The sequence below is a fragment of the Vulpes lagopus genome, chromosome 19 (assembly GCF_018345385.1).
Source record: "Vulpes lagopus strain Blue_001 chromosome 19, ASM1834538v1, whole genome shotgun sequence".
NCBI lineage: Eukaryota > Metazoa > Chordata > Mammalia > Carnivora > Canidae > Vulpes > Vulpes lagopus.
In genome coordinates this window covers 47,055,197-47,079,942 of record NC_054842.1, presented here as the reverse complement: position 1 = coordinate 47,079,942, position 24,746 = coordinate 47,055,197, and the positions used below count along the sequence as shown (strand labels likewise).

General features: G+C 36.7%; 1 protein-coding gene and 1 long non-coding RNA gene across 4 annotated transcripts in view; one reads left to right on the top strand and one right to left on the bottom strand.

The window, feature by feature from the left end:
- Positions 1-18,417, bottom strand: part of AADAC (arylacetamide deacetylase) — a 24,213-nt gene extending 5,796 nt beyond the window's left edge. The window contains exons 1-4 of the mRNA XM_041733734.1: positions 18,081-18,417; positions 6,482-6,704; positions 3,536-3,605; positions 1,960-2,131 (exon numbers count right to left, since the gene is read on the bottom strand). Coding sequence (XP_041589668.1) covers positions 1,960-2,131; positions 3,536-3,605; positions 6,482-6,704; positions 18,081-18,218 — 603 coding nt within the window. The 5' untranslated portion in view covers positions 18,219-18,417. The remainder of the gene's footprint in view (positions 1-1,959; positions 2,132-3,535; positions 3,606-6,481; positions 6,705-18,080) is intronic.
- Positions 10,414-24,746, top strand: LOC121478613. Of its 3 annotated transcripts, XR_005984556.1 has the most exons (6): positions 10,414-11,166; positions 12,091-12,219; positions 15,917-16,196; positions 16,288-16,362; positions 22,773-23,245; positions 23,367-24,746. It is a non-coding gene; the product is annotated as an uncharacterized LOC121478613 (long non-coding RNA). The 3 variants fall into 3 exon arrangements; XR_005984555.1 differs by having other exon boundaries at positions 15,917-16,362; XR_005984557.1 differs by lacking the exon at positions 16,288-16,362 and having other exon boundaries at positions 10,415-11,166.

Here is a 24,746-nt window from a genome sequence, read left to right as displayed (position 1 = left end):
TCTCCAAACCATCCAGGTGATGTGAAGCAAGGCTTCAAATGAGTATGGGGCTTGTTTTACATTCACATTCACCCCTACAGTGAGACTGTATCTCTTCAGGGCCTCACTTAAAGTCAGGAGTACTTCATAATTGTCCCCATTTTTTGGAGGCCCAGGAACTTGACTTCAATCTCTAGCTAATCTTAGTCAAACAGTTTTTGTTTTTGTTTTTTTGATAGATATATCCCATTTGAGCAGAGAGGACATCAAGTACTAGAGTTATCTTTGTGTGTGTGTTTTGTGTGTGTGTGTGTTTGTGTGTCTTTAAAAAAGTTTTTGGCCTAGAAGCTTCTCCTACCTTATCAGCAGTTTAATGCTTCTCAGATTAGCACAAGATATTTTAACTAGATTTTTCATAATTATGGGTCAGAATTCATTGGTTCACCACTATAGAAGCCTGAACTCCACAAGAGGAAGGGATTACTATGCAACGCAATAAAAAGGAACTGATGCTTGAAAAGATTAGGTAGCTTGTCCAAGGTCGCAGAGCTAGACATTTCTTTAGCTCCAAAACTACATGTCTCCTGGTGTTTCCCTTGTGCTGCATCAAGATGCCTCTCAGGGTGACAATCGTAGACAATATAGAAGTAGCAGATATCTGTTCTGTAGTATATTTATAACAAGACACAAAATTTATATCTTTTCTTTGGCTATAAATCATGAGAAGGTATTTCTGAAGGTATCAATAGCCAAAACTTATATACTTTAAAATACGTGTAAAAAAATGAATAAACAATCAACAAAATAAACAGCAAGGTTTGATTGCAAAATAAATTAATATGCAATATTTATGATTAGAGTTAGTTATTAAATTGCAGACATTCATTTATAAATCTACAAGGGATTCTTTTTTCAGACAGGAACATTGCTTCTAAGTCATCAGAGCCTGGTTTATTTCTTAGGTCAGATAACCAGCATCAAAAACACTCTCACTCATTACTAATCATGATCATATATCACTTTAAATTGATAGCTAATTCTCCAGTTTTAGCTAAATGTCTTAATAATAGTGTAATGGCTGGTATCTGAAAGTTATAATTCCTTCTGCAAGGAAAGTATCTATAAACCCACTATCATTTTTTGCTTATAGGCAAATTGAGTATTCTGATAATAATAGTTTTCATGTAAATTTTAGTATATTCCATGAAAGATACTGGAATAATCTGATTCTGTAGCTATGGTGACTGGTATCATTGATTGATTTCAGAAATACCAGCCCTAATAAAACTAAATAGTGGAGCACTTAGCTGACCATATTAATTATGTTTAAACCAATGATCTAGGAAGAGTACTTGATCATTTTATTTTAAAAAATCTGGCAAAAGATATGGGCACCTGGGTGGCACTGTCATTTAAACATCCAACTCTTGGTTTTGGCTCAGATTGTGATCTCAGGGTTGGAATCCTAGGGTCATGAGATTGAGTGCCACATCAGGCCTTGTACTTAGTGCAGAGTCAGCTTAACACTCTCTCTCCCTCGAGATGCCTGGGTGGCTCAGTGGTTGAGCATCTGCCATAGGCTCAGGTCCTGATCGTAGGGCCCTGGCTGGGATCGAGTCCCCCATCGGGCTCCCCGCATGGAGCCTGCTTCTCCCTCTGCCTATGTCTCTGCCTCTCTCTCTCTGTCTTTCATGAATAAATAAATAAAATCTAAAAAAAAAAAAAAAAGACTCTGTCTCCCCCTCCCTCTGTTCCTACTTCACACACACCCCCAACAAATGCCCTCTCTCAAATAAATAAAGAAATCTGCAGAAAGTAGAAATAGAAGCACTCAGGATATAAATGTTCTTTAATACTTATCTTTATGTATCTCTGATTTCTAACATATTAACGTAACATAAGTGCTTTGATATTTTAATGTTTGAAACAAATATTTAAGTGTAAAATATTTTTTAAAAGGAGCAAATCTAAGCAACGTACCTGTTGAGCCACTGCTGCCGCCAAATTCCCCCCAGCGCTGTCTCCAGAAATACCAATTCTTTCAGGATCCACACCATATTTGTCAAGAACATCTTGGCGCAAGAACCACTTTAATGCATTATATACATCTTCAAACTGATTTGGAAAGTGATATTTAGGTGCTAGTCTGTAGCTGTAAGCAGAATAACAATATTCTTTAGCAATATTCTTTAAGTCAATTATTTTTCATTGAAAAATGTGCATCTGTGTGTAGGAGGGGGCATACTCTAACCGTAAAACCAAAAGTAAAATAATTTTCTTTAGCAAACCTGATATTTACGGTCATTTTGAATCCAAAGACAAACTTCATTCTTATGATAATGTTTGATATGAAAGCTTTTACAAACTTTTACATTTTGATACAAGCAATGGTTTGAATCTAAAACTTGGATTAGATTTAAGAAAAAAAAAAAAAGTGATCACTTCTCTTAAGCTTTTACCAGAATGGTAAAAGCTTTGTAATCATTATGCTTTATTACTAACCAATAAATAGCAAACAAAGCTTAGGAATTATTCTATTTCAACTTAATCAAGTTGGCATGCAGTCACTCTGATGGGATTTTTTTTTCATAGTTTCTTCATTTTTCTATTTATTCCATTGGGTTTGTTTTCTATTATTAATTATTGATCTAAAATGTTTCTTGAGGGCAGCCTGGGTGCTCAGTGGTTTAGCGCCACCTTCAGCCCAGGACCTGATCCTGGAGTCCTGGTATCGAGTCCCACGTCGGGCTCCCTGCATGGAGCCTGCTTCTCCCTCTGCCTGTGTCTCTGCCTCTCTCTCTCTCTTTCTCTCTCTCTGTGTGTCTCTCATGAATAAATATATAATTTAAAAAATAATAATAATAATAAATAAAGTGTTTCTTGAGAATAGATTTGCTTGTATTCCTGTATGTTATTTGCTGACTAACTTCATTTAATGGAGGATTATATCATGAAATACACTGTTAATTGTTTTAAATGCATTTTATCACCTAATTTTTAAAATAACTCTATGATATAGAAAATATTATATGACTCCCTGTTTACATCTGAAAAAACTGAGCTAAAATGATATTTAGCGGCCACAGTCATCCAATTAATTCTAGAACCAGGCTTAGAACCTTATTCTCTGACTTCAAAGCTCCCATCTTACTCACTTTTCTAGTTAAGAGTAGGCTAGGGGTGCCTGGCTGGCTCTGTCAGTGAAGCCTCTGACTCTTGATCTCAGGGTTGTGAGTTCAAGCCCCATGTGGAGTCTCTTAAAAAAAAAAAAGGAGTAGGCTAGAAGTCCAACAGAGGTCATTTGTCCCTTAGATGCAGTAATTTAATTTTATTGTAACAATTTTTTGACTTCCTGTTTTTGAGCCCCGTTTGACCAAACTGTATAACTCTTTTTCTCTCTTACTCATTTCTGGTCATGTCAAGATCACTTTAGCCTCATCTTCTCAATTTCTTTGTAACACTCCCAGTATAACCAAAGAACAACCAAGACAGCTGAGAGCATCTCACTATATAAGGTATCTGGCTCAAACTCAAACGAATCAATAGTGCTCCTTACTTGGTTGAAATGACAACAGCATCAAGTCTATCAGCTGTCCGTCTTGACAGAGAGTCATAACCAAAAAAAGCTAAAATAAAGGAGAATAAAATGAGAATATGACAAATGAATGGTGAGTGTTTCCATCAACAGAAAGCTAATCACTATACCTTATTCCTCACTGAAATGTCCTGGGAAAATTTTTTTAAGATTTCATCATAGCTATAGAACATGAATTCTTCTGCTCAGGATCCTTTTACTATGTCGTCAGCTTTCTTGTCCTTCCCCACACATTAGGTGTTGAAAGAATAAACACATGCATATTAAATCCCTGACTTCCAGTAAGTCACAATCTACTAGGGACAGGGGTAGGGAGGGGCAAGCATATAAACAAAAAGCAATCATGCAAAATTTTAGTGTTTTTTTTTTTTAATTCGATTTGCCAACATATTGGCAGTGCTCATCCCATCAATTTTAGTGTTTTAATGGAGAGGTACACAAAGGGTTGTGTGGAAATAGCAGTAGACTTTATTAAAACTGCTCCCGAGAGGGGCGCCTGGGTGGCTCAGTCAGTTAACTCCCTGTCTTCAGCTAAGGTCATGATCCCACCCTGCATCAGGCTCCCTGCTGAGCCCGCTTCCTCTGCTCCCCCTGCTTGTGCTCTCTGGCTCTCTTTCTTTCTCTGTCAAATAAATAAATAAAATCTTTAAAAAAAAATTAAAAACTGCCAGAGAAAGATAAAAAAAAGACGAAGTAGGGAACGCTAAAACCTGATTTATATATTCATATGTTCTAGGCAGACAAGAAGAAAAATGTGTTTTCTGGGGTTTTTTTTGGCCATGTGTATAGAGTCGGGATGAGTCACACATGTTTGCTATTGGGCTTGGGCAAGTGCTCCCTTTCGCAGATAAGAAAATTGTAAGAAGATAAAATGGAATTTGCCAGTAATGACAGGAGGGCCAAATCGTAAAGTGTTATGGGGGAAATCTCAGAATATATAGTTGTCACAAGCATTAAATCATGTGGACCATGAAGAGTAGATACTATCTTGAAATGATTTCTGAAGTCAGGAGCTGAATATTCCTAAAATATCACATACATACTAAGTTGTAAGCTTTTATTTAATATTTGCTGTAAAAAGTCATTCTTCTATTTGGGATTAGAATATACATTTTCATGTCTTTTTAATAAAAATATAAAAATCAGGAAAATACCATTTTGTTTCAGAGCTCATTCTTATTTAGTTCCTTTATCCTGATAAGCTTATTCCCATTCTTCAGTAATACTTTGATGAAGAGATTTTTAAGGAAGTGCTTTGGGCTGCAGGGACTCCTGGAAACCAACTGAGGCATAGCGTAGTCAAATTTTGCCTTAGAAACCTCACTTCATCGCCAGCTAATGACTTCACTGCCTGTATTTATAGAAAGTGACAGACAGGATCACACCCCTTACTACTCTGATTTACATTTCCCGTCTACATCAATACCATCAACATCTCTTTTCCTCCTGTCACAGAGAAAGTGTTCCTCCTTCTATGTTTTGTTAGTACTTCTCCGAACTAAGTCCAGTTTCTTCTCATATCCCCAAGATCATGCAAACCTCATTCCGTCCCCCAGCTAACCCCCATTCTTCCAACATACTTCTATTAACTGCCATCTTTACCTTCAGCTTATAGCCTCGGTGTCCATCGTAAGATGAATGGATAAAGAAGATGTGGTCTATGTATACAATGGAATATTCCTCAGCCATCAGAAATGATGAATACCCACCATTTGCTTCAACGTGGATGGAACTGGAGGGATTATGCTGAGTGAAGTAAGTCAATCAGAGAAGGACAAACATTGTATGTTCTCATTCATTTGGGGAATATAAATAATAGTGAAAGGGAATAGAAGGGAAGGGAGAAGAAATGGGTAGGAAATACCCGAAAGGGAGACAGAACATAGAGTCCTAACTCTGGGAAACGAACTAGGGATGGTGGAAGGGGAGGTGGGCGGGGGTGGGGGTGAATGGGTGATGGGCACTGAGGGGGGCACTTGACAGGATGAGCACTGGGTGTTATTCTGTATGTTGGCAAACTGAACACCAATAAAAAATAAATTTATTATAAAAAATATAAAATAAAATAAATCTGCTCATAGATCTTTCATATGTAAATATAAAATGTGTATAATATAAAAATGTACTTACACATAAAATAAGGTATAAACTTTTATATAAAGGAACATTATATACACTAAAATATATATTTCATGGATTTATGTAAACATTAAAATGCATAAAATAAACTAAAATATCTATTTCTTTATATCAAATAAAGATAAAATACCCTTACTCAACTTTGACTGCTTTTCCATCTAGCACCTTTTTCATTTCTTTCTTGTCTAAGCTGAATGAAAGACTAGAGTCATCATCTCCATTTCCTCACTTCATATCCACTAATCCATGTACTTCATTTTGGTTTTCATCATAACATTCCATCATTTCTGCAATTAACAAGTTAAATAATAAATGTTTATGAGACACTTTTCCTTCTGGCCCGAGATTTGCTATAGCAAATCATTATTCTCTTTCAGAAAGAGATCTGAAATAATTCCTTTAAACTAACATAGATCCAAAGAAAGGAATTTCAGACAGCCTAAGTGTTATATTATGTAGGATGTTTAACAAATATATCTTCCTGATATGCTGAAGTCAACATCTTAATAAAATACATGCTATATGGGGATGCCTGGGTGGCTCAGCAGTTGAGTCCCTGCCTTTGGCCCAGGGCATGATCCTGGAGTCCCAGGATCAAGTCCCACATCGGGCTCCCTTCATGGAGCCTGCTTCTCCCTCTCCCTGTGTCTCTGCTTCTCTCTCTAGGTCTCTCATGAATAAATAAACAAAATCTTTAAATACACACACACACACACACACACACACACACTATACAATAAATTAAGATTTTCAACAAAGGGCACATACCAGCACTCCCCAGACACCAACCACCACCATGAATATAAAATAAACCCCTTCTTAGTCTCTCTGGCTTTCGTTTTGGTACGTATACACGGACAGGAACATTGTTGAAAGTTGTCTCCATCACAGTGACATTTTCATCAGATGTGGGTGGAACTTCTTGAAGGCTCATAAAGAACATGAAAATGTTCATGGAATGGTTGACTCCTAGTAGTTCAGCAAACAGACTCTAAAGAGGTGGGGGGGGGGGGTAACACCAGGTTACAAACATCAAAGGTCAATGTTGTTTACAGACATAAAAGTATGTTGCATGCTCCCAATGGTCCTGTGTCAGATTGTCACAGGTGAATCTGCATGACACAATTAGAAATACTGGAGATTCAGACTTTTTACCACAATAGTTGCCTCAGATTAAGAAAAAAGTAAAGAATTATTGAGGTATTACAACTTGGAAGGTTCTATGCTTCCTACTTTGAGTACAAAGACAAACAGGGTATGTTCCCTACTCTAAATAAGCTCAGCCAAGTGGGAGAAATGATATATAAGCAGTCATGAAGTAACATGACTGCACGTATCATAAACATGTACAATGAACTTTGGTAAAGGTCAATAGGAAGATAAACTCTAGTTGCCTGGACATGAGACCTGGGGAGAAGTTTTCAAATAGTAGGTGAACTCTGTTATGCAAGAGTTTGGCCAAATAAAGGAGGAAATCTCACTTTGGGCCAAATTTAAAGATTCCTACTGCAACTGGAGAAATGTAGGTAGCTTAGTAAAGCTATTAAATCAGGTCCACCCAAGGATGCATAAAAGACAAGCGACCCCAAGAGGTGAGTGTGAGCCAAACCATGAAGAATCTATCATGTTGGAATTCCAAGAATCAAAAGATTTGTTTTCCAATCCTAAAGTGGAAACATGTGGACTATGGTCCTAGGAGATCGATTAAAGAGTTGGGTCAACCCCTTTCCTATCATATGAAGATAAAATAGGTACAAAAGGAATAAGCAAAACTATCTGTTTTCAACACTGAATCATCTCCACCTTGTCTGTAAAAGGCATGTCAGGGAAATACATTTCCCAGACCTCCATGTCAGGTGAAATTATGCCACGAAGAGGCACTCCTACAAGACTGTGAGAGCAGAAATAAAGAAAAAGCCATTATTTTCTCTGAGCCCCTGTGGGTATTTATATGCATACTGACAAATACGTGGCTTTCCATGCCTCTGGTTGTTCTGAAAATTACCAGTTCAGTGCTGCAAGGTTGTATATCTCACATTCCATAATCTCAATCTATTTCTACTGATTATATATATATATATATATATATATATATATATATATATATATTCTAACACAATGATAATTGGTAGAGAATATAGTCTAGAAGGAGAGTTCTCAGAAAGGAGAACATTTAAGACATGTGCTGTAATTAGATAACGACCTGGTTAGCTTTAAAGATACTAAATGGGGACTCCTGGGTGGCTCAGTGGTTGAGCTTCTGCCTTCGGCTCAGGTTGTGATCCTGGGGTCCCAGATCCAGTTCTGCATCAGGCTCCCTCCAAGGACCCTGCTTCTCCCTATGTATCTGCCTCTGTCTCTCTGGATCTCTCATGAATAAATAAACAAATAAAATCTTTTAAAGATACTAAATGGTCTCATTGCCAATGTAAAATAGAACCAGTTAATGAACAAAATGTAGTAGCAAAATAGTTATTAAATGAATACCTGTAACAGTTCCTATTAAAGGAGAGTTTTGAGAGACCAAGTAGCTGTTGCAATAAAATGTTGTAAAGAAAATAAGTCAATCGGAGAAGGACAAACATTATATGGTCTCATTCATTTGGAGAATATTAAAAAAAAATAGTGAAAGGGAATAAAGGGGAAAGGAGAGAAAATGAGTGGGAAATATCAGAAAGGGAGACAGAACATGAGAGACTCCTAACTCTGGGAAACGAGATAGGGGTGGTGGAAGGGGAGGTGGGCGTAGGTGGGGGTGACTGGGTGGTGGGCACTGAGGGGGGCACTTGACAGGATGAGCACTGGGTGTTATTCTATATGTTGGCAAATTGAGCACCAATAAAAAATAAATTTATAAATAAAAAAAAAAAGAAAATAATGAGTTCAAGCACTGACTGAACTTGAAAGGTTACTGAAAGAAGAAGTACATTCTCAAGGCTTTAGTTGTTCAAATCAGTCAGTAAAGCGGATACTCTGTAAACTTTCCCTAAAGGAAATCTCATCTCTTACCTCTCTGTCTGAAAATAGAACCAAAGTTTGAACTTGCAAAGTATAGAATTGCAATGCAAGGTGAAGTCACTGTCTTGCCAGCTATTTTAGTTGGAAGTTAAAGCTTGGTCTGGCTTTCATTTGTAAATGATATTCTGAGTACTAGACTAGAAACATCTACAGGAGTACTGAACACCCTAAACTCCCAAATCCTACCAGGCCTCCCCTAGCAGAAGCAACAGAAACCAAGCCCATCAGTAGAAGCATTTGAGGAAAAGGAGATGCCGAATTTCCCAGGTATTGTAGGGAGGAAAGCCAAAGGCTTAGGGAAATCGTAATCTTGGATGTAATTTATTATTGCAGCCTACAACCCACCACCATATTGTGTATTTCAGCCAAGTCCAGAAGATAATCTCTATACTAAGACACTGAGAAATGTATTGGTGAATGGAACTCTAGAATCTCAGTAAAAATACTTGCAATGATTGTCATCTATCGCCCAGAAATGACAGTGGAAGATTGTGATATTGATATGGATCTTCTGATTTCAGTAGAAAGGATGAAATCCCAAAGTTATCACCCAACTAGCAGTGATAAAATATCAAATACAAGGCCTGTGTAGTTACTGGAATGAGCAGCAGTGATGAAGTGAAACATAATTTCAGAGATCACTGCAGCAATAAAATGATCTTGATGTCTGAAAACAATGGCAGGGCAATCGACCAAAGTCTGACTTACTCTGCATTATTATGGTTTCTTACCCAATTTCCAGAGGTGAGACATTTAAGGACTCAGATTCGTTGAATGGAGGAAAGGCAGGGTCTCCTCAGGAGAGACTCACACAAAACTATTATAAATATGTACCATACATCTTCCTCCTAGCATTCCCCAGGAGAACCAAGACCTTTGGTTTGGATGAGTTAATATTGAGGGAAATGGGAATACCCAGACTTTGGAGACCAGGGACTCATTCAGAAGTGCTATTAATTCCTGGGGACTCCAAAGCCACCATGGCCTACAAGCAGAGTGGAAGCTTAAGGATATCAAGTATGAAATAGTGTTCTAGATTGATTCCAAATTGAAATGGGTCCATTAGGTGTAAATATCCATGGTTGTGTTTATTTCCCCAGTTTCTCTCAATGGATACTTGAAATAGACATACTTGGCAACTGGCAGTGTCCTTACTTTGGCTCCTTATTCCATTAATCAAGATTAATCAAGAGGCCCTCCATGGAAGCTAGGGCCAGGTAGAAACACCTTGAACTGCTCCTCCCTACTGAAATAGTAAAACAAAAGCAGTTATACGTCCCAGGGAATCACAAAGATTAGTGCCACAATTAAGAGATCTGAAAAATTTAGAAGTCATCATTTCGGTTGCAAGTCTTAAAATGACAAAGATTCTCTCTCCCTAAGTACTAGCCTGACTCTTCTGAGCCCCCTTCTCAACTGGGCCTCAATGTCGTCCTATGAAAACTAGATTCTCAACACTAAGGACTTCATCTACCCTCTTTTTTCTCACATTAGCAAACCTAAAACATTAACTAGGTCAAGCTCAAGGTCCATCCCTAGGATGACCCTAGATTTCCTTAAAGGGCCTGCCTGAGAAAGCTCAACACGATTGCACAAATGTACTGCTGTTCTTAGCCAACACCGTAGAGACAAGCCCCCGATCATCCTTTCTGAGAGTATTTACTAAATGGGTTTACAATGGTGAATCCTTTCTCTGCCTCTTTGAAATGTATCTCCTACAATTTAGGAGTGTCTTTCTCAAGGACCTAAAAGCCATTCCTGTGGGATGTAACCATTAGTAAGAACTGAAGGATAGAATTCTAACTTCCATAATTGCCAGTGCCCCGAAATGCGTATAATAAGCAACCTCTTGTCGCTTCTCATTTCCTGATCCCTGAGCCCTCCCTTGCTCCCTTCACCACTCCCATTCTCCCTTTAAAATACCCAAATCACCTCTGTGCAAACTGAAGTTGAAATTCAAAGAATGCTGACCCACCATCCTATTCTAATAATATATTACTGATTAAAATCTGACCTTACCCCTTTTAACTGGTGCCTGGTTTTATTTTGTCAAAGAGTGTATCAACTATATGATATATACAGAGGACAGGCGACTATTTGAGAAAGACATAGTTATCTTAATCAGGTAGTAAATCCAATTGTAGCTGCTACTCCAGATGGGATCTCTTTAACGGAACAAATCCACAGAGCCACTGGCTTCTAGGACACAGCTATTTATTTGAGTCTGTCTCCTTCTCTACCAGTTAGCAAGGAAGACAGTGCACCATCACTGTCTTGTTTCAAGTCTCTAGGAACTCTCCTGCTCCCTGCATTATCTGGTCTACAAGGATTTGACTGTCTCCATATATCCCAGGACATCATACTGGTCCACAACACTGTGTCATCAAGCTGATACATCTGGTGATTGGGAAACAGCAAATACTATGCATGCCTTGGTAAGTCATATATGTGGCAAAGGATATGTAGTAAACTTCATGGAAATTTAGGGACTTGCTACTTTGGTTTCTAGGTGTTCAGAAGTCTGGGGCTTCTTGAGATAGTATCTCCGAAGTGAGGAAAAAGTTGCTGTATTTGTATCCTCACCACTAAAAAAGGGGCAAAATGCTCCATGACTCACTTCAGATTAAGGGAGCAAAATACTCTCAATTACTTATCAAGTAAGGCTGATAACTCAGCCCATTGGATTTTAGTGGGAACAAAAGATAAGGAAAGCTCTGCCCCAGGTCCAGGCTGTGCTGCAAACTGCTCTGTCCCAGAGCAGATCCAGTGGTGATCAAAAGGTCTGGGGCAACTAGGGGTGTGGTAGGGAGGTTGAGGCAAGTTTTGTTAGGAATTCAGGAACTTCTGATTTTGAGCAAATATATTCCTATTCCTCTTCTACAAGTCACTATACGCTCTCTGCGATAATGATCCTGACTTGCTTTTTTTTTAGGCAATGGCAACACTTTGTACAAATTCCCAATGAGAATGCGTTACTCCTTCGCTAGTCATCTGCACCACTTTTGTCCTATAAACTTCTCATGTTTGGCTCTGCTTAATAAACATGTATTAATGAAATAGAAATATATTTGCATTTAATCATATATGTATATATGGTGTGTGTTTATACATGAGCATATATATATATATGACTGTGTATATGAGTAAAAATATACATGTGAGTATGAGGATATATACATCACACACATACACACAAACACATATTTAGGTATATCATGCTTTGGTGTACTTTGCTTCTCCCTCTGCTTCTGCCCCTCACCCTGCTCAGGCTCTCTCTCTCTCTCTCAAATAAATAAAATCTTTTTTTTGTTTTTTTTTGTTGTTGTTTTGTTTTTTTAAATAAAATCTTTTTAAAAAAGTTCCAGGAGCAACAATCCCCCCTGGGGTCCCTTAGAGAAGAAAGCAGAAAGGAGTCAGGATGCCAATGAAGACTGTGCAGGGACCCAGGCCCACATCAGGGGAGTCCCTGGAGTGCAAGTTTCTTCAGTGTAAGTGAATGTGATATAACTTCACAAAATATCCTGCATTGGTTCAGTGTGTGCAAAGTACAGTGCTAGAAAATGTATTGATGCAAGATGCCTGGGATAGAATTTTCACCTTCATGGACATTGGAAAAAAATGGACATTCACATAAAGAACCTATAATAGAAGACAGAGTAAAGAAAGACTTCGAGTAGGGTGGTCAGGTAGGGAGAGGAGGGGGATCAGTATGGAGACAGTATGTGATGGGTGCTTTTAATCTGTTAAATCTGTACATTATGAGTGTTTAAAAATTTTAGGTTTAGTAAGAGAGGCAAGACAATTTCATCAAAAGCCTGAAATAAACGAATGACAGAGTGTTTACAAAAACCTGGACATTATCTCGAAGCTAACTAACCTTCTTAAGCTTTACGGTTGAATTATACTGAGTTATACTGGGAAGCTCTGTTGAGGCTGCATTGTGGGGAGCTGTTTTCAGAACATAGTCTCCTTTCTTTATAAGAGTATTAACAAGCAGCTTAATGTGTTCTAACTAGCTAACAACAAAATAAATGGTTTATATCATATATCATTAAATATAATGACCAAAGAAATTATTAAAATTAAAAAATTTTTAAATTGTAGGCATTGTGAAATAGCTGGGAATTACACTGATAATAATCCATTTCTAATTTTCTAATTCATGTATTGAAGGTCATTTCCAGTAATTATCCTGTTTTATTTAGTCTAATGTTGCAGTAGAATTTGATCCAAAATCAATAATGTTATGATATTGTGGAATTATTAGATTTTCCTGAGGTTAAAAAGTTAGTTTTAAAAAAGTCAGTTATAATCAAAAGAAAGGATAAAAGACATCATGCAGTCAACTAACAGATTGATGATAGATTGATAAATACTAACAGTTTCATAATACATATATTCACATGTATATAATGTATTATATGTATTTATATAGATCTTATTAATATCTATGTCTAATCCAAGTCCAAATCTATATTCATATGCATATCCCTAGCTCTGTCTGTATCTATCTCTATAAAACTTACAGGTATTTTTACAGAAATTTGACTTGAACATGATTCGCGATATTTATTTTATTCAGTATTGCCAACGTTCAGCTGGAAACTTTTCATGCAATTGTATCCAGCTGTAAAATTGCAAACATCCAGTGATACCAAAGGCAGTTGAATGGAGATAGATATAAATAACACTATACTTATTGTTTTTTAATTTTTGCCAGATTTGTGCTTGTACCCGTTCGATTCTTACTAAGACCTGCTATGTAGTACTATATCCCCAGATATTCAGTTGAGTACACTGAGATAGGGGAGGTTAAAAGATCTGTTCACGTCCACCCAGGCAATAAGTGCTGGATATGGGACTCAAGCCCAAGTCTGACTCTGGAGTCGGGTGTCACTCATGATTAGCTAATATTCTGTCCCTTAGTGAGCATCATTACAAAAGGGCCATTGAAGACAGAGGGTGACAGCAGATGTAGCCCTCCAAGATCCCTTAGTATTCATGGAACTTTTCATGGTATAAGAAATTGGGCAGAAACTTAACTCTCTGGTCACCTTGGGTCTGGCCCATCACAAAACATATACACTTCCAACAAATGACTGCCCTCATGTTACAATTGCAGCCAGGAGGGTAGTATTTCATGCAGAGTGAACTGCAAATGCCTAGTCCATGTTTATTTTTTTAAATATTTTATTTATTTATGAGAGACACACACACAGAGAGAGAGAGAGAGAGAGAGAGAGAGAGGCAGAGACACAGGGAGAGGAAGAAACAGGGTCCATGCAAGGAGCTCGATGTGGAATCCAGGATCACACCCTGAGCCAGAGGCAGGTGCTCAACTGCTGAGCTACCCGGGCGTCCCACCTAGTCCATGTTTAAAAGGCTATGGGAGACCAATCATTCTTGCTACAAGTATGCTACAAGTCTTGTCCATATTCTGCATATACTTCCCACACAGACAGCATCACATATGCTGACCATGCGCCCCAACACTTCGCTGTCTCTTACCTGCTCCTCCCTACAACTATGCAAGGGATGGAGACTCCTGCCTCCAGTGTACCATCTTCTGTCTTCTTTATTTCTACATTATTTGCACAGAGCTTTGAATAATATCCTCCATGTTTCTGCTGGGTATGATTTTTGTACACCATTCCAACCAATTAATAAAAATGTTTGAAGGAATCCCATAAACATCAGGGCTGCTGACTTTAAATGTCAACATAGAAAAGTAATAGATTATAAGCATAGATTTATTTAATTTTTACAAATTAGAACTTAAAACTTTGTACAACCTATGACACAAAGTAGTTGTCACAAAAGTAAATGATGCTAATTTAGTTGGCCCTCTGGCTTTAAATCAAAGCTAAATAGAGAAAATACAAGGCCCAATTTTAAAACATAAATCACCAGACCCAAGTATTTTATCTGCTAAGAATGAGACTGGTTAGTTCAAATAAATATTTTTAAAATGATAGAAAATGATCTATTTTATACAAGATGACAATTGTTACAAAAATAGTAATTATACCATGCTGTGTAAGACAGTACTAAGTATAAAATTTTGTAAGATGAGACTTTATAATCTTACAAGCTTTTGGATCCTACTAGGAAGTGTAATAAATATATAACAAAAGACTAAGAAGTGGGGCTCCTGGAGGGCTCAGTGATTGAGTATTGGCCTTCAGCTCAGGTCGTGATCCCGGGGTCTTGGGATCGGATCCCACATCAGGTTCCCCGCAGGGAGCCTGCTTCTCCCTCTGCCTGTGTCTCTGCCTCTCTCTATCTCTCATGAATAAATAAATAAAATATTTTTTAAAAAATGAAAAGGACTAAGAAGTTACCAATGTGTTAAAAATAATGTACAGTGTCCCTGGAGTCTGAATTGAATCACAAAGGTTTTATAGTTTCTTTAATTGTCTTTCCTTTAGTGAACTGTGATGAATGAGAGCAGTAGCTTAACGGACATATCTTCTCAGATCACTTACTCTCTTTATATAACTCTATACCCTAAAAAGGAATTTTTTATGTAAATTTGAAATATCAGATAACAAAGAAGGAAAATTCTGACCAACTCTAGAATTTATATCCTTCAATTTATGGACAAAATTATTTCTTGTATCTTAATCTCTCATACAGAGATAGATCTAGCCCCTGAAGGAAAAATAATAAAATTGAATTTCTGATCATTCAAAGATAAGAAACAGTACCTATGCCATTGGCTGCACCCAAGTTAGGGTTTTGCATAGGAAGGATAGGCATTTGGCAACTTGGAAACTGAAATGACCTTTGGTCCTCAAAATGGTCACCCCCTAAAGGCCAACCAGGGTTATCTTTGAGGCCACAGTAGCAAAAAGAAGTCAGCAGAGCTAGAGGAATCAATGCCAAATATAGACAAAGAACAGAGATGATAAACCTGGTATTTTTAAAAATGGCCTCAAACCTAGGAAGCTTCCAGTTGTCTCAGTGCAGCTAAGGAAAACCTTACATTCTGGTATAATGGTGGAAAACACTTTTCACAAATGTTTGTAATCCCTCACCCAGGTGGGTCTGACAGTATTATGTTATTTGACAATAATGTTATTTATTACCAAGACTCAATGCAATCTCCTATTCCTTTCAAGGTAATGCTGAGCAATCTATTAGAGTTGGCATATTAGTTAACTATATTTGATATTTCTATTCCAGGACATAATGCTGCACCACAAATAAGTTGACAGTTGATTGTATTCAATGGCTTCCATTTATCTTCATCTCCAAATTATCAAAAGTTTGAATTACTACTCTTTATCTTAAGTTCAAATTGATTGGCAAAGCACAAAATATGACCCCATGGCATTAAATTCAACTGAGAAACTGTTGGAGTTTTTTTATTTTTGGTGGAGGAAAAGAGGATTGGCAAAAAACTGGCTACTTCATCAATGTGTGTTGGACTTCACAGAGGTTTGGAAAGATCTCACATTCTATGGTAATCTGATGTATTTAATAAATAAACTCATTTTTTTCTTTAAAAAAACGGAGTGAAGGCTTTAAGGTAAATCTACATTTTTCTTCTGTAGAAAACCACATAGAACAAGAGAGAAAACAACAAATCAATAATGACAAAGATACCAGTTACCTCTAAACCTTCCTGGGTAATTTCTGACTTTCTTTACTTCTCTCACTGTCAAGCCTTATAATGTTTTAATCCTGCTTGTGGGAATCTCTGATTTGGTGAGACTCTTTCATTCTTAAGAGAATAAGTATATATGTATAAACTTAGCAATTTTGTGTCATAGCACAAAAACTGAAAGAAAAAAAAATATATTGACCCTACCTCTGTTCTCCAGGACATTCCTGTAATAGTTTGTCCAATAAAAACCATCTCAGTCAAATAGAAATAATATAAAAGTTGTATATATATGATATTCATGCAAGGTACAAGGTACTATAAGAAAAATAACAGTTTCCAACACATGAAGAAAACAAATTAGAAACAAGTTGCTTCAAAGTGGATGAAATACATTACACAATATTGCAGAATGGATTTTTAAAATTATGTAAGAAGAAATATCACAAAGGAGAAATACACATATTCATGGAAGATATAGACAGATATTTGGAGGTGATCACTTGTCAAAAGGAAGGGTGACTAAAATCTGGTACTGGTAGAAATTAGAAAAGGAATATAAGAGGGAAAAAATAATTTCATAAGTAAACATCAAAATAAAAGAAGCCCAAGGTATTATATATGATAGAAATGAGAAAAAAAATGAGGGGAAAATGTAGAAAAAGATGAAAAAGTACTAGGAGAAAAAAATGACATCATTTTAGAAATATACAAAGACGACCGTATATATATTTGTATATGTAAGTATATATGTACATATAATTAATCTAAATAATAAAAGAAAACAAAACTATGAATGAAAATATTCTATTTTTTAAAATTCCTTTCCAAAATAAATATTTTAAATATAATTCAAGAATAACTTAGAAAAAAATAAGACTTGAAACTCTATTCCAGTGAAACTAACCCAAATCTAACAACATATGTGCTAGCAAAATTATTACAAGTGATCAAATCACTAAAAAGAAAATGAAAGTAAGACATGCCTTGCACTTATTTGGAGCTACACTCAATTCCAGAAGAGAGCTTAAAAAAACAAAAACAAAAAAACCTTTAAAAAAAATGCAAGGAAAGAAATAATGAGCCAGAGGTTGAATACCCAGGCTAACTGTCCTTGACTTACTTTTATTTCATTTTATGTTTTATTTTGCTTTGCTTTTTGCCACAGAAAGCAATTTACTACAGAGATGTCTAAAGGAGAGTTTAAAGAATGGTTTCAATTTCACAGAATGAGCCTTGTTAGAAAAGAACCACAGATCTTCGAGGGGCAGCTTGGACACCATGGGCAGTCAGCCAACCAGCTACCCTGTTACCTTAGTAGCTCACACTTTTACAACTGGAAATTGTGTGCATCCAGTTTCCCTTGGCTTTTTACCAGCTGACTTGTTTACGAATATTTCAATACAAATGCATTTTCATGTCTGAATACAAGATTATTGCATAGAATTCTGTGGCTCAGAATAAGATATTTTTGTCTTCCTGTCTTTTAATATTTAAATGTTACGTTTCGTCTTTTAATATTTTAAATGAAAGCTACTTGACTACTTCCTCCATACTCATTCTGTTAGGGATCTGCATTAAATAGTTAAAATTAAAAAAAAAAAAGGTGTTAGCATCAGCAAGCAAGCAATAAGAACAAAATTTCCAAAACAGTAGAAATTTTTATAAAAACGATAATGCAAATAATTATTTTCTCCTGATTAAAATGTTAAATATTCAGAGCCAATAAAACTCTATACTTACCAAATCTGTTAGAATTTTCAAATACGTGGTCATGCACAGTAGTTTCCATGACTCTTCAATATTATCTGGGAGAGGAATATATATATAATATGCCCAGAAGACCCCCATGATCAGAAGCAAAATAGTCTTTCTTCCCATGATGGTTCCTTTCTGCTCTCTTGACTTGGCAACACACTAGATATACCTGAAATATTCAGCTCCTGAAATTTACACCCACGTTTGGCACCATCGTAAGGTGTTATCTAACTTCCCAAACACATATTTTACTGCTCAGGCTATCATTTCGTTGGCTGGCCAGATACGATTATACTTAGTAAAAGTACAAAGAACTGTATTGTCTGCAAATTTTGTCATATCCGACAGCCTTCTTATGCTGCCAGGCAGTCAGTGAACAGACACTTTTTGCACAGTTACTAGGTGAAGAATACTTTAACTATTAAAGAAAAGGCCATAATAAATTACAAGAATTTCAATATATGCTTCAAATAACAAATCTCATAGTGGGGGACAATCAACAAATATTTTGAAGGTATTGAGAGCTTTTACAAAGTAAGATAGATATGGTCATGTGTATTTCATATTGCTTTTATTATCTTGCTACAATTGAACTTATCCATGAATAATGCCAATTATGTTAAAATTATACAATAATCACGGAGAGAGCTAATAGTTTTTGAGCACTTACTCTGATTGAAGCAAGTGGACCAAAATAAAAAAAGAAATTAAATCTTATTTAATTCCAAAGTATTATTGTCACACGAGAGAGAAAAACTGAGGCAGAGGAAAGTTCAGAAACTTGTACAAGTTCATTCAATAGGATGGAGTGAAGCCAGTAGTCCTCCTCCACAAGTACATGTTAAATATTCACTTATCCCTGTCTTCAGATTACAGGTAAATAAATAGGATTAAAAAGATTAAGTAACTTGCTACGGTCATACAAAATCAAAAAGCAGTGTCAAGAGACATTCACTGTTCACTAGGCATGTGCGCTTGCAATTTTTAGATCCCTTCTCTTGAGGTTAAGCGAGGTTATGGACCTAGTGCTGGCAAAAGGACGCTGATAGAAAGTCATGTGTTAGTACCACACAGAAGTAGTTAAGATCCACGAGACCTGCAAACTATCTTTTAAAATGAGAGTATCATAAAATGTAAGTTGTTTGGATTGCTAAGGGACCCAAGGTTTTAATTAGTCAAAGTCCATAAGAGTCTACTTCTGGAGCAAGAAAATTTCATGCCGAATTTAAAATGTGTGACTTCATCATCATATCACTTTAAATACATTGCCTCACTTGGTTCTCATATTGACACTAGAACATAGGAACTAATATTGCGAAAGGTTTCTTTCTTTCCCAAGGTCACATGGTTATATATTTCCAAAGCTATCATTTTAGCCTTGATTCTCTGGCTCCGAGGTCTTTTTTTTTGTATATATAAATTTATTTTTTATTGGTGTTCAATTTGCCAACATATAGAATAACACCCAGTGCTCATCCCGTCAAGTGCCCACCTCAGTGACCATCACCCAGACACTCCCACCCCCCGCCCATCTCCCCTTCCACCACCCCTAGTTCATTTTCCAGAGTTAGAGTCTTTCATGTTCTGTCTCCCTTTCTGATATTTCCCACTCATTTTTTCTCTTTCCCCTTTAAAGGGGAATGGCTCTGAGGTCTTTATTCTTAAGTCGGCAAATCAATGAGAAGTAGGAATCCATAGGAGCTGGTTACATCCATAGAGTGTCACCATTTATTTTATTCAAAAAAATCTCTTGAACTTCCAGGACTTGCATCTCTTTTTACCCACCTGTATCTGTCCTTTTCTAACTATTCTCAGGGGACGTACTGACATCAGCTTGTCTTTCCATACTTAGTTCCATCTGGGACACAGATTTACTTTGGGCATAATAAATCATTCAAGAAAGCTGAGAGGACTTTGATAAATAGTGCATTTGGGTTAAAGTATAATCAACACTTCAATTACTTGATAGCACATCAAGTCTGTCTATTGTCCATCTCTACAGGAAATCATATCTAAAGAGTTAAAAGAAAAACCACGACGAAATCAAAATATTAATCAGAATTAACAAATCGTGTGATTTTTTTCTTCATGAAATCCCCCCATGATAATTTTATTTTTCTATAATTTACATAGAATTCCCAGGGAGAAAATAAGAGTGGTCTCAAACTTCCACTAATACTGCTCAGTAACTTGCTCCCGTTTAACTTTCCTTTCCATTTCCACATTGGTTATTCCAAACAAGTTGCATTCTCTCAAGACCCAACCAAATCCTCTACCAGCATTCAACATCAGGGTAGCTGCCTTCATTCAATGTGAATGACATGGTGTTGGGTGCTGGGAATGCAAAGATGAAAATGTTTTCTGATTTCAAAGAGCTCATCTCCCTGGGGAGCCATATGTTCAAGTCAACACTCCCCATTGAGGAGGGGAGGAGACTAAAGGAATTCTGTAAGTTTTGAAATATTTATGAAGTAAGATAAATATAAGAGTTACATAAAATGCAAATCATAAAGGCTTGTGGCAAAGATTACACTGAGTCACTTGTTTGGGCAAGAGTGATGTGTTGGTGTGTCAGAGAAAGTAACACTTTCCAGCCCAAATTTTTTTCAAATAAGGAGCCCTGAAGAAGAGTCAGTAAATACACTTTTTTAGAGAAATTTCTGTTTAATATGTAACTATTCTTTCATACAGGTTTTGTCTTAGTTAATATACAACTTTAGCTAATGGAATTTTGTCCTATTTGTTGATAATTAATTAAACTGAATCACAGCCGATGGACTTTGGGTGTTTGTGTTGGATAAGCACGTCCTTCCGCATTACTGAGGGGATTCCTGCAAAGATAGAGGGGGAATGTAAAATGAACACTTTGGATTTATAATATCACTAGTATTGCTTGCTGAACGTTGTACTTCACATCAACTGTTCTAACACTAATGCTCTGAAGAACCATGATCTTAGTAATTGTGCTAAGTCAGATAGTTACTGAATGTAAGTGAAGATTTTTTTTTCTAGGCCAAAGAACAATGAGACTTGTTCAACCAATCATGTACAGACCTATAGATTCATTTGCCCTACACTTTGAGCTCATTTTCAGTCATTATCTAATCATCAGTTGCCATTACCTCCATGGACAATTCTCCTCTTCCTTTCTAGCTCTTAAAATTTTTGACTGACTTTTTCCCCTCAGGAAACAACTCAGTGCAAATCTTTTCTAGCATGTATAATGTTGCCTGGCAATAAAGTGATCTTTTGAAAAATTTTCTGTTTATGTGTGTTCACTTGGGAAGACAAGTTGACAGGATGAAGTGACTCTTTGAGACCCAGCTCAAACAGAAGTCATGCTGAGTGCCTATCCATGCTGGCAAATTGAACTCAAAAAAAAAAAAAAAAAAGTGCCTATCCATGCTCTTCCAGGTTCTGAGCTAGGAGTTTCTAAAAACTGTTTTCATTCAGTTTTTACAACTATTTTATGAGCTGTGTATTAGTTTACCAATTCTTACTAATGGGGAAACTGAAGATCAGGGAAGAATAAGGACTTTGTCCATCATCACATAGTGAGAAGTCTGTTAAAAAACATGATGCTTCATAAGTCTTGACTTTCCTACCAAGAGCCGAGGTCTAAAATTAGATATGTTTGACTAGAAGACTTCTGCTCTTTCTTTTACTTTGGTGATTTCCTACTCTCCTCCAGCCTCAAGGAACATATTCCTTAACTAACTTCATTAGTAATGATGACTCACAGTGGGAGTTATATTCATCTGAGATGCTCAAGTGCCCCTTGAGCAAAGCATCAAATCCTTAAGAGGGCAGGCAGTGTATGTGGGGAGGGGAGGTATGTGGTATAAGGGGTACTATAAAGATTAAAAAAAAAAAACTCTTAAATTATTCTGACATGGTCTTCCTCCCTTAGTATTAAGAATCCATGAAATATTATATTGTCCTGCCGCTATGAAAATGTTTAAAGTAACGTATGTGTTAAATAGGAGGAGGGAAAAAAAATAGGAGGAGGATGGTGAAATACTCCAGTTGATAAAAGTGATAATCTAGATAAGTGATTGGGAAATAGGAGGTTGTATTTATATTTACATCTGAGTCATATGTTTATATGGGTCAAATGTTTTTAACTGAGAATATATTATGGTAGACAAAAAAAAAAAAAATACCTTTAAAAGTCTTCCTTAAACTTGCCAAAGCAGTTTGAACACCAAGAAAATAGAAGCTTCCAAGCTTGGACAATGGCTTGGACAATCTCTTGTTTCCTAATCACCTAAAGTACCATGAATATACCTTATTTTGTTTCTAAGTGTTTCTACAAATGAAAAAAAAATGTAGGATACAGTTTTGGAAGAAATGAAATAAATATTAAAAATGTGGAAAAAATGTAGGATACAGTTTTGGAAGAAACAATAAATATTAGTCAGATATAAAAAACATAAAAGTAGAATACAATGCAAACCACCTTTTCTTTTCTATCCTCTTTATGACTGATTTTAAGTATATTGAAAACAAAATTCAAAAGAAACCAAAATAAAATATCCATAATGTACTACAGTTACTAAAAATCCCTTGTTAGCTATGAGTTTAATTCTATCAAGAATACCTTGTTTAGTGAAAATGGATATGTGAAAATTTAGTCCTTCATCTTTAAGGTCTATTTTTTGTTTGTTTTTGCTACAGCATTACTAACTTAGAAACATAAGGAGAAGAAGGTTTTTCACCCAAATCTGTGAAGATAAATTCAGAAGCAATATGAAGAAAGAACTCTAAGATCAGCAACCTCCTACAAAGCAGCTCCAGAAAGCAAGCTCGTCATAAATATCACGTTGTGGCCAGGCCAATGCAAAGTAGCAGTTGAATTATGTTAGAAAGCAGGGATCTTGAGTTTTATCTAAGGAAAACCAAAACTCAAAGAACCAAATAAAACTTCCATTCCATCTCATTCTGCGTAATACATGTGCTTGGCATTCTAATCCAAAACTCCACAATAGGATACATACTGTCATATTATGTTGAGCATTTTATGGATGAGGTAACAGACACTTACATAACTGCTACCTATGTGATATAATGAAGATTCCTGATGCAAGACTCTCTTCATCTAGAATACAGGCATGCTAATGCTTAACCTTCACTGGCTAGGTTCAAATTAGGTAATGAACTTGGGGAACTTAGCATATGTTTTGACACACAGTCAACAATAAATAGTAACACCACAGTTAACCGTTATTACTGTTGTTCATTTAATGACTATTATTGTTATTGTTATTACAGTGAGAAAAGGACACACTCAAGATTCAAGCCCAGATGCGTCTGCATCCGTATCATGTATTTCCTTCCCCCATGCTGCTGCCCAGACTCAAGGACTGGAGTAAATGGAAATTCAGCATTTTAACATAAGTCATTTATGGATCTCTCAGGGCTCAGAAGTCATTATAAGAAGAGGGAAAGCCATGTCTGCACAGCAAAGAAAGAGAGGAGGGATAGAGGTATATTGACTAAAAGGTGTCAAAACCTTATTTTCTTTGTTTCTTATGAAGCGATCTTTTTTTTTCAATAATTTTTGCTAATGGATAAAAGAGACCATGCACAAATTAGTTCTTCTAAGCAGAATTTTAAGATTTAAAGAAGTGCAGCTTGCATATAAACATGGAGAGTTGTGTGGCTAAGCTTTCCCAGCATCCATCAGGGTCATATTCTTCCTTCTAGAAAACAGACGATATAAAAGACAAAGTAAGCCAGGCCTCCCAAAGGTGCTGAAGGGAAGTACCTTCTTACTCTCTGATGGGAAATACTGAGTAGCGATGGCACAGTGGGGAGTGCAAGTACCTGAGAGAAAGAACGGTGCATTCAGTGGCAAAGTAGCACACGTCTTTTCTAGGGGTCGGTTTCATGCTTTGTGTCTGGTTGCAAGATGACCCCATCCCCATTCCCCCCACCTTCCTGGAGGTACCTGTCCAGGAGTCTGAGACATCCTTTCCCAGAGTTCCAGAATGGAGATGGAAGGGTACCTAGAGAGACACAAAGAAATAAAGAAGTCCAGAATGATAAAATAGGGTCACCTTCAAATGAGATGAAGGCTGAGGACCTAGAAGTTGTCCTAATATCAGCTTCGCAGGTCCAGGCCCCATGAGAGCCTTCCGGCTTCCACCAGAGAGCCTCGATGAAGACTCTGTACTCCTCACCATAGGGTCGGTCACAAATTGTGCAAAGGAAAGCAGGGAAATTTGCAGATTAGGAGGGAGACAATTTGCCTGCTGGTTTCATGGACTATCCCCTAGATGTGAGCATTGAATAGACTAGAATCTGGCCTATGTATCCAACACGGACAGATAGAATTCTATTAAAGCTATCAAAACACGCATGATGTTTCATCATAATTATTCCTCTGTCTCCACGTGTTTATGTCTCTGTGTCTAAACTGTCTCAGATTTAACACTAAAAGTCTTGCATCCCGAGGAACTCCTCAACCTTCAGAAAACCAGGATGGCTGGCACCCTAATAATGACTTTTCACAAGAGCCTCTTTCATCGTTATTTGCCTAATCCCTAACCTAGACATTTGGTACTTGTTTTCTGAATAAATTTGTATTTAAGGGTGAGAACATTTTGATGCCCTTTTCATTGAGAAAGATTTTAATTCTCTTTGTCTGTG